At 38.0% G+C, this 13,194-nt stretch overlaps 1 protein-coding gene across 6 annotated transcripts in view; it reads left to right on the forward strand.

Moving 5' to 3' along the window:
• The window catches only part of rbms3 (RNA binding motif, single stranded interacting protein), a 339,603-nt gene that overhangs the window by 140,660 nt on the left and 185,749 nt on the right, over window positions 1–13,194 (forward strand). For 5 of the 6 annotated variants that reach the window (XM_008422426.3, XM_081612665.1, XM_081612666.1 and 2 more), the window contains one exon: window positions 2,653–2,810. In XM_008422426.3, the coding sequence (XP_008420648.2) occupies window positions 2,653–2,810 (158 nt within the window). The remainder of the gene's footprint in view (window positions 1–2,652; window positions 2,811–13,194) is intronic. The other variant, XM_081612667.1, reaches the window with a different exon arrangement.

Below are 13,194 nucleotides of genomic sequence, written 5' to 3' on the forward strand. Positions count from 1 at the left end.
TTGGCCATTTTAGTTTATTTAAACATGTCATTGGGTAAAGGATCCAAACATTTACATACCATCAAATTCTATCATGTAAATGAAGTACACCCACTGGCCACTTTATTAGGGACACATCGCTTTTGTTGAACAATTCATCTATTTGTGTTGTTTGCAACATGTTTTAAAACTTGAGTTCATTCAGGATTTTACACATTGATCACATCTTTACTTTTTTCCATTCCGTCATGACTTTTTTTTTTTTTTTCTAAACGTAATGATCTCATTAACATCTTAGTCTAAAACGTCAGTGCTCAGTGCCTCAAGTACCTAAAGTGGTCAAATAATTATTTTTTAAATTACACTGTCATGTCTTTCATTACCAAAATGGGTAACACTTTATTTGAAGGTAAGAAATAAGACACTTTTAATACCAAGTTGACATTATTCAAAATGTCTTTGACAACTTGACATTAACCAAGAAATCATTACTGTTTAAACTTTACTTTTAATAACATAAAGATACCTAATTTTTAAAGTGCAATCAGTAATACTTTTATAACAAATTTATATCAGTAATGATTTCTTGGTTAATGTCAAGTTGACATAACAAAGACATTTTGAATAATGTCAACTTTGTATTAAAAGAGTCATAATTTACCGAATGACACTTTATGACGATAGTCATAAATATTCATGTTCATGACATGCGTTATGTCAGGTTTATGACAGTGTCATGACAGTCTTATTCACCCCCTTCAAATAAAGTGTTACCCAAAAATTCAGCATGCTGAGGTGAGTTAATCTTCATCAGGGCAGACAGAGCTTCTACACAGCTCATATGGCATTACATGAGTTAATTATGGTGTTCTTTTTAGAAGATTTGAATCAACGTAATACATATTCTCTGTAAATAATGTGGTGGGGTGTATATGCTGCCACTGTGAGTTGCAGTAGGCTACAGAATTTTTGTACATGTGAAAAATGTCTCATCAAATGACACACGCCAAGATGGATAATATGCAAAGAAAAGAAACTTACTTAGACCCAGATATCTTCATGCGTTAGTGTGAAGGGGCTATTCAATTGTCTTCTGTGCTGTTATCTTTAGATGATCTCGCATGATTTGGATTTGAACTGGATAAAGTCTTGGTTTGTTACCGACATGTTCTAGGTGGCTGTTTTTGCACCTGTATCGAGAGAGAGCTCCTTCTGTGTTCTCATGCTGTGTGTGTGTTCTTATCAGTCTATGATTGTATTCCAGCATACAGTGTGTGTACGTGTTAGCATGGCACAGAGAGTGGCTGCCCATCAGTTCCATTTAGCTCAGCGTGGTAATTGGCCATCCATTGATGGACGTGGCTCCCTCTTCACGCTCCAGGGACCCCGGCTTTTTGTCTGAGAAGTGGGAGTAGACACGCTGGCATGGCACACACGCTTAAAATAGCGCATCAAATCAGCCATGCTCCAACAGTCGCTGTTAACGTGTGGTGCAAATCGGAGGGCTAATGGTGTGAGTGTGTGTGTGTGTGTGTGTTAAACTGAGTGTGTGTGTGTTTTCACAGCATGGTTTAAGGTCCTCCCCTGGGAGGATGAGGGTTAACCTGGTTAACTAGAGCTGTTGGTGGTATTTTCTTATGTCTTCCTCTCTACCTGGACATCTTCTTCTCTTCTGCTTTATCAATCAGTATTTTATTTTATTTAATTTTTTTTTTTTCATTGCACATAGTCTTTTTCTTTTTCCATGTCTTTTTCCCGTTCTTTTTGCTCTCTCCCTCCTCTCTTACCCACGGGGCTTCAGCTCTCCCTCGCTGTCATTATGTGCAGTGTCCCTGCAATAGAGATATAAATGGTCTGTGAGCAGGGGGCCCTGACTCCTGTACCATAAATCCACACAAACAGAACAAGCAAATAAAAAGAGCCAGCGATAGGTGGGGCGGGAGGAAGTCGAGTAGAAAAAACAAAGGGGGAATCAAATTTTGAATAAGTTTTGTGAGCTGAGGATTACACTGAAAAAGACATTCATATGTGGATGGTTATAAAATATACTGGAGTGGATTATTGCATCAGGATCTCACACCCTCGGAGGTGAAAATTGTTTCGCAGTGTAATGAAATTGGTTCTGGCAATTTCAGTAGAGAGCAGGATCTTGCCATCATTTAAAACTGTTTATAATCTGCTGGAAGCCATATGAAGTCTAATTTGTGAGAGCCTCCTCAGTGAACTGTTTACTTAAAACATAATGAAGTGAACTGGAAAACAAAAATCATATGCTGCATTCATGATCTCACCTGAAAGCCCTTTTGGAACGCTGTTATTGTGGAAAGCAATTTTTTTTTTTTCCTGTTTCCGATTAAAGGGACAATATTAAAATATGTATTTATTACGTGCTGCTGTGTTTTTATCTCTTAGGAGATTAAATCACTGTTGCTTTCTGTCTCACAGCTGCCCTAAAATGTCGTCTTTTAATTGTTATGCTGAATTTGTAGTGCTTGCTGTTTCTTCAAAAGCTGTATATATTTTTTTCCAACACATTTTTAACTCTCTCGTGAAGCATTGTTCCACCTCATCTTAGTATCTTTAACTTTTTCCTCTTCTCACATAATAGTTTTACTGAAAATGTATTTTATCAGTTTGTGCTAAATCCTAGTTTTCTCCTTGTGTTTCTTCCAGCAGCCCTATGCTCCACCCCCTCATCCCATGGCTCCTCCCAGCCCCAGCACCAACAGCTGCAGCCAGGGAGGGGCGGAGCAGCTCAGTAAGACCAACCTGTATATTCGTGGTCTGCCGCCTGGAACCACCGACCAGGACCTTATCAAGCTCTGCCAACCGTAAGTACACAAAGACGTCAAAACATAATACCAAATTCCCGTTCGCAAATGTGCAATCGGCTTCATGTTGGATAACGCCTGCTAAAAAAAAACAAAACGTGTGCTATCATTTCAGAAGGTGATGTCACAGGTAGAGAGGTTCTGTTAAGGATTTTTTTCTTTTTTCTTCCAGTCAATTAGGATTGAATATAAAAATTCAGTACTACAATAGTTAATAAATTTCATATATACTTAAAAATTCTTGACAGAAATATTTTATTGATTGGTGTGAAAAATCAGATCATTAGGTCAGGGATGGTGGTTGCCTTTTCCTGCCCAGATGTCAGTCAGCCCAGAAGAGGTCGAAGACTTTCTCACATTATTTAGTTGCTTTGGACTCTTATATTTGTACTTCATAGCATTTGTTCTCAGTTTGACTCGAGGCTTCGTGTCTATTGAGTGCCACTCTTTAACTTTACTTGTATAATTTTGCTACATTTATCGTGTTTTGCTTGGATTCAATTTACAATGTGCTTACATCTTCAGTTCCATAGCTCTCCATTTAATACTGGGTCATGTTTTTAATTACTTACTTTTTAGAAATAATTTCTAACCAGTCCTTTATTTTGGAAATAGTTCTTTTCCAGTGTATACATGTCTGCTTTTAATGCATGAAATAAATTACCAGTAGTCCTCGGTTTATACAAATGGTGTGATTAAACTAAGCAGTTCACCTCTTATGAGCAGACTGCAGCATGAAAAAGGTCCATACCTTGCACGCACTATTAAGCTGCTACCAACTGAGTGCGTTTTAAAGTTCCACACAAAGAAGTACTTAGAATGCTCAGGCGAATGTTCTCGATGGAGAAGACACACACAAACCTCCCTGCACACAGCTCAGTGAGGCCTAATAAAGCCTAGATTGGACCACATCCCCCAGGAATCACAGACCAAGCCCTCATCAAGCTGTAACACACAGTCACATGGGCCTTCCTTTTCCTCTGTATCTCTGTCTCTCAAACACACACACACGCACAGTCTCACACACACACACAAGCAGCTTTGTTCAGCTTTATTAAGTCCTTTTCGCTCCCAACATGGTGAAAACGAGGTCAAGATCATTAATGCAGACAAGGCCAGCAGATTGTGAAATGCAGGCTATGAGTGAATCTGTCTGGTTGCATAACCTTTTCTTGGCCATTTTTCCAGAAATGTCCTGGTCAAACGTGGCCAATTATTCAATGATGTTTTGGAGACGGGAACATGCCGTCCACTATATTGGGTAATGCTCCCGGTAGTCGTGTCATAAGTCATGCATTTATTCTTGAAACTCGCCATCAAGATTCCATTAGGTTGAGAGGCGGCCCAATAGGATTTGGAAAAGCACTCAGCGTTTTGACATTGGATATCTCTGGTTTAGGCCTTTCTAAATGCATTCCGCCCCCCGTTGTACACAGTTGGGCAGTTTCAGTTTGATTTCTAATTCTATATGATCTTAAACATTTTGAGCACCACAGTTTGAAAGGTCAAAACACATCAGAGCTTATGCAAAATACTCTGGGATTGTGGATTTGCATTTTAATGTTTTTTTTTTCTCTCTCTCTCCATATTATGGAAAGCAAAAGGCTTTTGTCTTTTCCTGCATGGATTTGCCGTGCTGTCCTCTAGTGGCTGTCCTCCTGTTCAGCTGCTTCCTTGGTTCTTGCTCGTCCTCTTGTCTTATATCGCCCATCTTTCCCTCTTTGAGCCCCCAAGGTTGCCCGAGGTTTGCTATGCTAGTGAAAATTCAATGCCACTGAAACTTTAATTAGCCAGACTGTGTTTCAGTGGCAGGCGGGTGGCAGCATTTTAGAAAAGGTCATTCAACTGTTCTGCAGAAACCAGCTCCCTGGGTTCCCTACAGCTTTTTTTTTTTTTTTTTCCTTCCCAGATGCCCTGGCACTTTTCAACACACAAAGCTCCTCCTCTCATGGCTCCCAACCCTGGCAGCTCTCCCAGGGAGACTGAATGTTAAACATAAACTCTCACTAAATATGGCAGCTTTATTTTAAGGATAAAGAAAATTATTTTAATCTCGTTAGCAGGCTTAGGTAATTTTCATAATCATAAGCAAGGGCTGGTAAGCTTGCTCAGACAATTTCTGTCATTATTTCTGTGGCTTCTGGCTGCTCTGTCACATGCAAGCACCGCTTGAGTCCTGGTTCACCTCTATATGGAAAGCAAAACCAACTGCTGCCAAACTGCTGCATTCTTGTCAAGAAGCCATATTGTAGCTGCTGATTTGACGCCGCAAATTACAATAAAATAAAGTTGCCAAAATAATGGAAGATATTTTTCTGTTGATGTGCTTGTAACCTTGCTCTGTGGAACTGAAATTTTATTTCCAAAATTCTGTTAAATTCACTTCAAGCAATCTTCTCCACAGCTTTAACATATCTCATAATTTGTTCATAAAATTCAAAAGTGTAACATAAATAGCAGATAGATTATCTTCCATAGTTACGCATTTTCTTATTTATTTTCTTATTATTTAACTTTATACATTTGAAGCCTGGCCACTGCTGTGAATGTCAAAAATAACACATTTGTAGGTACTTGAGTTTGGGAAAATATGATATTTTTGAAATTGTAAATGTGAATAAGCCCTGTAAACACATTGAACACAATTCTTTGCCTGTTTGACTTGAGCCATTGACCCATGTTTGACCCGTCTTTTTCATCAATTTTGATGAATAGTACTTTTTCTACATAAATACCCCTCAAATTTCTGTTTCTTAAAAAGTTAACATGGGAGTTTTCTACCAGATGCTCTACTAGGAAGTTTAAAGGCCATTGCTAAAGTTTTGAATAGCTATTTAATGGAAATAAAAGAAGAAAAAAATGTGGAAAAGTAAGAAAAAATAAACCTCACAGCACATCCTTAAGAGAATTGTGAACACATTCAATAGTTTGACAGATTCATAAGGAGTGGTCTGCAGCTTTAGTTGGTGCCTCAAGGGCTACAAAGGTATTCAGGATGTAGGCTACAACGACCAGATTCCTTGGACTAAGCCACTTCTAAACCAGAGACTACTTTACCTATGTCATGGAGGCAAAAGACTGAGCCATTGCTCATATAGTGTAACATTTTAATTGAATTATCTAAAATAAATACACTTGTTCGGGATATTTACATTTATCAGTGTGATACATACTGGCACATTTAAATTATCAGTTGACCTTAAAAGATGAAGTAGCTCACATAATCTGCCGAAATAATTTTCAAAAATCATTTTAGATCAACTAATAAATGATGATGGCTGAATTGTGTGGTTTTGCATGGTGTTCACTCAGAGCGTGATGGAGACTGAAGGTGTTCTTTGTTTTTAATGTGCATGTCATTCTTTACAGTCTATTTTAGTTTTCTTTCATCACCGTCATTACACCCTTGTAACTGAACCTTGCTTCGGTGCAACAACAATTTGCCTATAAAAACATCTGGATGTGCCATTATGTTTAATTAATGCCAACTTTTTTTTTTAGAATAATTTTTCCTTTAATGTCTCTGTTGTCCGTGGGCGTAAAATTAAACGCTAAAGAAAACCAGCCTTTCAACAGTGGTTAAGGTTACTTGCCGCAAGCTGTTAGATGAGTTATTAAATGAATTTGGGTGGGTACTTAATCTCTGCTTTATTCATCTGGCTGGATGAAGTTCTTCACCAACCATCAGCCTGATATATGGCTGCAGCAGGGAGGCCAAAGGAGTGGGGTGGGAATAGTTGGCTGAACACACAGTTCGTGAGAGGTCTTCCCACTTGCCTTGCCTGGCTGGATGACTGGATGAATATAGGAAAGGAGAGAAAAAAGCAGTGGCTAAAACAGCCGTTGTTGTCTTTTTCTTTAGCCTCACCAGCTATGTTGAGGCACCGGGCCAACCCGTAAGTCCAACACCAACTGAGGGTTGCAGCCAACATATTCAACCATCAAACCCAACACACCCTTGAGTCGCTTTTGTGTAAAGTAAACTTTTGAAGACCTTTTGTTGTTGGTGACCGGATCTAAGGCTGTGACCCCACCCCAGGACCCTATTAGGGTGGAGTCGTGCCCTGAAGGTCTAAATTAAGAATGATCATTAGAGCCGAGGCCAACATAGATAAAATAGTTCAGATGTTTTTTTCCAACAATACGGAGACTAAAATTGAAACCACCACAAAAACAAAAGGACCAGAGTGGGTTGAATGGTCCAAACTCCATCATTTCATTGCTTTTATTTTTCCTCACCCTCTCATCTTCTTCCTCCTCCACCACCCAACTCCCAGTCTGCTTCTCTTCAGCCATTTTCAGTCATGGCTGAGCCACAGCTGTGCCCTCAGTGGAATTGGTTTCTGCATGCATGCACCGACTTGGTCACACAAATAGAACAAGCCAAATCAAGAGCTAATCACCACCAATTGTGCAAATAACCTTTCCCATGTGTCTGAGGGAGTTGTGGAGGGGCAGCTGGAGATTACGGCAGGAGGGGCAGGAGGTGGGACCGGGAGGTTTGTTTAGTAGATTAGGTGGATTGCAAAAAGGTGACCCAGAGACCACCTGTTTTTATTAAAGGGAGACAGACCCCAGCAGTCACAAAAGCCAAATTGGGCCTAATCCTCCATCAAAGCTGGCCCATCCCATTCCCCTGGCTTTTCAAAAAGTGAAACCAGGGGTGAAAAAGTGACTAAAGATTATTCTAGTTTCAAAGATTCCCCAACACTAAGCCCTTCAAATAGCTTGTAGCTTCCAAAACCGAAACTGGTTTTTACAAATATCTTACAATATTCTTAATATTCAATCATCCTCACTTTCATAAACTAATGGGAACGAAGCTGCCATGCAAGAAACAACTTCTATATATCTGTAATAAAGCTAATCAATTCTTAAATATATTTTTCTTGTTAAAACAGCCCTAATAAAATACCAAGAAATCCTTGTTTTAGTCATTTTAAAAACTAATTACTATTTTGTTTGTTCGAAGGTTATTGATTTATGATTTTATTGTGATCAGTTTTAACAGATTTTTTTTTGGTATCTTATTTACAGCTGTGGACATGCAAAGATTTGCTTGTCCATAAGATTTAAGTTTACAACTTTGTTTTTCTTGTGTGTTTTTGTCAGTGCAGCACACATAGTGGGATTTCCAAACAATCTAGATTGCAACAAAATGTTTGTTAATGTAACTAATGGTTAATCTGTAGCTAAGCCACATCTCCTTTCATTCATGACTTGAAAGGATTGTGTTGCTTAACTTTGTCTTAAAGTATATAAGAAAAAAACATTTTTCAATGTGCTCAACTATTAATAGCTACATCCCCAAACATCAACTTTAGAGCAAGGATGAGAGCACCAGATTATTCAGCCCTATGCTACTTTTTGAATTATTTATTCCCCATTACTGTAAACATGACACATGGACTGTTTGCCTATTTAGAGCCTGACGAGTATTCCCCTTTCACTTTTACACTTTAGTCAACTTTGCCGATTTTTCTTTTTTCTTTTTTTGCTGGTGTGTGGAATTGCTTCTTTTTCACTTCTAAGTAGTTTCTTAGAAGAAGGAACATCCCCAAGGAAACAATGGAACATCACATTGGCTTGCTGATATGGAAATCATTTCTTTACCCCTTTCGTTCTACCCACCTCCAACACATTTTATGTCGGTTCATCCACATAGAAGGAGACAGAGTTTTAAGATGAAGCAGAAGTAGCATTAGAGTGCAGGATACAAAAAGACTGACTGACGTCGGGGACAAAGCCAGGAATTTTGCGACTCCGTCTCGCTGTCCTCCCTTCCAACATTTTCTTTTCTTTTTTTTTCTCCTATTTCTCTTCAGTGAATTTTCCTCTTAACGTCGTATCTAGAAAGCGAACGCAGCTCCATTGAAGATGAGATGTGTTCATTTGTGCGTATCAGACAGCGGTACATGTTGTGCAGCTTTGACAGGTTGGACATTTCTGAACAAACAGAGGCAATTCTATAAAGCTGGCTTTGAAAACAACCAGCTTCGTGTGTAAAGAGTGCCAGAGAGATTTTAGATACCTACATCGTTTGGCTTTTCTTGATGGAGACTCTCAGATTACACATTTCCCAGTAATGCTGTAAAGATGATCATCCAGCATCTATATTCCACTGCATGTTCTGCATATTTATTCATTATAACCTGGTTGTGATGGGCAAAATTCCAGATGTCATTTTGGAAACACAGGGAAGTAGCTGATCCAATGGGATTAATGGATTGTCACATTGTCTTTTTTATTATCTGTTCAGTTCAATCAATCAACCTCGTACCAGATGCATTTACTTAATTACAAACTAAGCTTTAAAATTGGAAAGAAAGTGATGGACTTGATATGGTCATCCGTGGTGGACAAGCTGATCCTAGTAGATCAGAAACTTCAGATCACCTGGGAATTTTCCACACAACCATGTTTCCTGTACAGGGAATGGTCTGAAAATATCAAGTGAGTTTTATGCGGTTCTGTGAAGTCGGAGGAGAATGGGCAAACTGGTAGGAGGTCTTAGTGAGGTTCAGCATCTGAAATACCAAGAGGTTACAACCAAGTTGTGTGGAGTTTCATCTCTGAACTCGGAATACATCGAACCCTAAAGCAGATGGTTCAAACCGCACTGCGTCCAACTCCTGTCACTCTCGCTAAGGACAGAAAACAAACTACAATTTGCACAGGCTTAATATTGCTGATCAATAGAGGATTGGAAAAATGTCACAGAGTCTGATTAATCTGTATTTCAGTTGCAACGTTTACATTGTTGGGTCAGAATTTAGTGGCCTAAAGGGATGAAGGCATCCTCCTTGTATCACTTTAGACTGGTGGTGATGTAAATGTGTTTGGCACACTGTGGGTCGCTAATAGCATTCTTTAAATGCCACTACCTACTTAATATTGTTGCTAAACACGTCCTTCATTGTATGACAAAATGTAGAGTACTCACCACCATCTACTTCCAGCAGAAGCTTGAATCGTTCAAACTTGTTGTTGAACATAATGCATTTGGCCATCGTCACCAGATCTCATTGCAATAAAACTCCCTTGGTATGCAGTAAAATGTGAGATCTGCATCATGGATGGTGCAGCTGAGAAATCTATCACAGATGCATGAAACCATCACGTCAATTTGGACCGAAATCTTTGAAGAATGATTGACACCTTTTTGAACGATTGTTGGGATGAATTAAGGCACTTAACAAGGCAAAAGAGGGAGCAACCTGGTGTTAATAAGATGTCCCTATTAATGTGGCCAGTGAGTGTATTTTAGCAATGTATGATGTCGACTGCAGGGACATATAGAACTATATTGGTGTCAGGAGTGTAATGATTCAGATGGTTTACAATATTTAGTTTGCAAAAGTCAATATGAGACTTGTTCTTTTTGGGGAAGAGCAAAAGATCTGAAAGATCTCCCATCTAGTCTCATCGAGAAATCAGATCAAATGAATTGAGGTAGAAATGTGATGGACAACATTTAGAACAAATAACGTGTACTAAAGGTGATTCTACAGATTCACAAATCTATGACTTGTCAAAAGACGTACAATTCTAATTGAAATCATTTTTAAATAATTTAGTAAAATCTGGCAGGAAGTTAACAGTGGAAGAAAAAGATGAACCATCAATGAAACTATTTTATCAACTTGACAGACTAAATTATAGGAAATTTAATTTAAAAAAAAAAGAATTCTGTGATTAAGAAGCTTTCCTGGTGGGGAAAAAATATGAAAATTGTTATAAAATTTATTTAAACTTTAACACAGTGAATTCTGACCACATGTTTAAAAAAAATAAGTCATTTGCCTTTTAAAGTGCCTGAATCACTGCAGCTACAGAATATTGCTCATTGCAGAACAATTCTTCTTTTCTAGGATTCAGGACATTTTCAATGGTTTTTAATTAACTTGTCATCCACCTCGAACTCTGCAGGTGAAATAGTTTTTCCGTAGAATGGAAGCGCATTAGTAGAGAAGGGAGGGGAAAAAAAAGACTGGAATGAGACTCTTTGATGACTGCAAATAACCACAGTGTGTGTGTGTGAAACCAGAGCCAACTTTAACAGATGGGTTTGATGATGCACACCGGCCAAGATACTGTAGCTGCACTGTTATGTAGAAGATGAATGGACCTTGGACAGTGCATTGATTTTTATTTTTATTTTTTCAATTTTCTGTTTTTTGTTTAGCAAAATATCTCTTAGTGATTCACCAGTTATTTCCCTTTTTATCTGGTATATTTCCATTTATGGAGGCAAATGAAGGCCAATTTAACGTCCACCAAAACTGCATTATTAACTTTCCACCCCGGCAGTCACCTCGTTTATGTCTTTGAGTAGTTTAAGATGCGAGAGCAAACATTTGTCAGTTTACAACAAACCCACCAGTCTCTAAACTGTTCCAGCTGCGCATTCATTTGAAATCTTGGATCGCCACAGCCATTTTACTGATGTTACAAAAAATACATCTTCGACTTCAAACTTCAAATGTGCAAATCAGCTACAGCAGTAAACGTTTTATTAGACTGTTTATTTCAAATTAGCTTTCAAGAATCAGATGTTGGGGGGGAGGTGTGGGGGGTGATTTTAAAATTGAATATCGTAAACAATACATCTCGTGTTGTTTTGGTAATAAAGGTCACACAAAGGGCCTTTCCGCACCAGATTAGGACCACCTTAAAGGCATCAGTTGTTAAATGTTGATACTGGATTAGATCTTTTAGCGTGTGGAACAAGTAGCCCATAGCAGCCGTGATGCCAATAGAATTACAATAAATTACTTGGACAGCTCCCAGTAATTAGGTTGCAGCCTTGGTGCCTCTCTTTTAGATTCTCTAATGAACAGTCAACACTGTATGCGCTTCCCACCCACCACCCCAGATACGCCACCATGATGAGCGACCAGCATCAACGTTTTGTTCGCGTTTGAAGCAGTCTATAACGAAAACGAAATTGCACAACATCTTTGATGGACTACACGAAACCTCCAAGACTCCACAGAAAACATCTATATGCTGGCTGATTTTTAATCCCCTGTTGCTGTGTCAGTTTGGTCTGAAGGAGTTCTCGATTACTGAAAGACTTTGACAAAAGCCTGTCAATAATAATAATAAAAAATATATATATATATATATATATATATATATATATATATATATATATATATATATTTGATATTTGGATATATTTGGATATATATGCACAAAGTTTAGGTAATTCAGGACAGAGATTGATGTGTTGAGGTGGATTTAGGTTGAATTTCATCTTTTTAAAGTGTCATGTTAACAACAAAAATATTTATCTGAAGTTACAGATTAGCTACATCCACCAGTCACTGAAAACTCTTGGGGCTATATTTCTACTTGATTTTTCTTTACTATGTGTCTTGATTTATTTATATTTTCTCAAGCACAAAAAAAAAAATAGAGCAACACATTTTTTTTTGCATTACATTGCGGCATGTAATGTTTGATTAGAAGAACGTGCCTGTACGTGTGTGTGTGTGTGTATTCATCTATTTATTGGTTATATTTTGTACTTTGTTTGGCACCGTCTCCCTTCCATTTCTTCCATCCGTCTTCAGATGAGAAAGTTTAAAGTGTTTTTTAATCTTTTCTTCCCTTTGTTCTCCGTGTGTGTTTGCAGCTGTCACATCTGGTTTTTGGGCGAGCATAAAAAAAAGGATAAAACTGGAGATAATCTGAAGTGTTTTTCTTTTTTTGCACTAAATTAATTCTTCACCGAATGTTGCGTCTGATTTTGAAATAAACAAGTAAATGCATTTATCATTTAACACTTCATTTATTTTTTACGCAGAGTTAATAAAAAAACAAAACAAAAAGAAACATCTGGAACATTTTCATGCTTATTTCACATTATATCTGAGAGCGGTTACACGGTGTACACTTTCTGGTGATATGAAGCTGCTGAGCAGCTTGGAGTTCCTCCTCAACCTAAAACAAACACTTTTCTGGGGCTTTGCTCATTTTGCAAACTTCAAGTTTTGCCAACTGGCAGAACTTCAAGTTCTGAGAGTTTCTTGTTGATGTGATATTTTCAAAAAAACCGTATATTAGGATCTTTCCCTACACCGCAGTGCTAACATAATCACTACACCTTTTTTAATAACGGAGCATGTTTTAAGCTTATGAAATCCCACAGGGTTGGATGTGCTGTGCTGAACAAACATTAAATCTGGCTGGTTGGAGTCATCCCCATCCATATGAAAATAACAAATACTCAGTGGATATAGTGCAGTATTTTTTTGCTTATTGCCACGTTATAGCAACGAACTTTCATGAATTTTATGTGCTCGAGACGAACACAAAACACCACATAAATAAGAAGTTGTTGGGAATGGATAAAACATTTTTTACATTTTTTTTCAAA

This window comes from Poecilia reticulata, chromosome 11 (genome assembly GCF_904066995.2).
Source record: "Poecilia reticulata chromosome 11, P_reticulata-male-v2, whole genome shotgun sequence".
In the NCBI taxonomy this organism is placed as follows: Eukaryota; Metazoa; Chordata; class Actinopteri; order Cyprinodontiformes; family Poeciliidae; genus Poecilia; species Poecilia reticulata.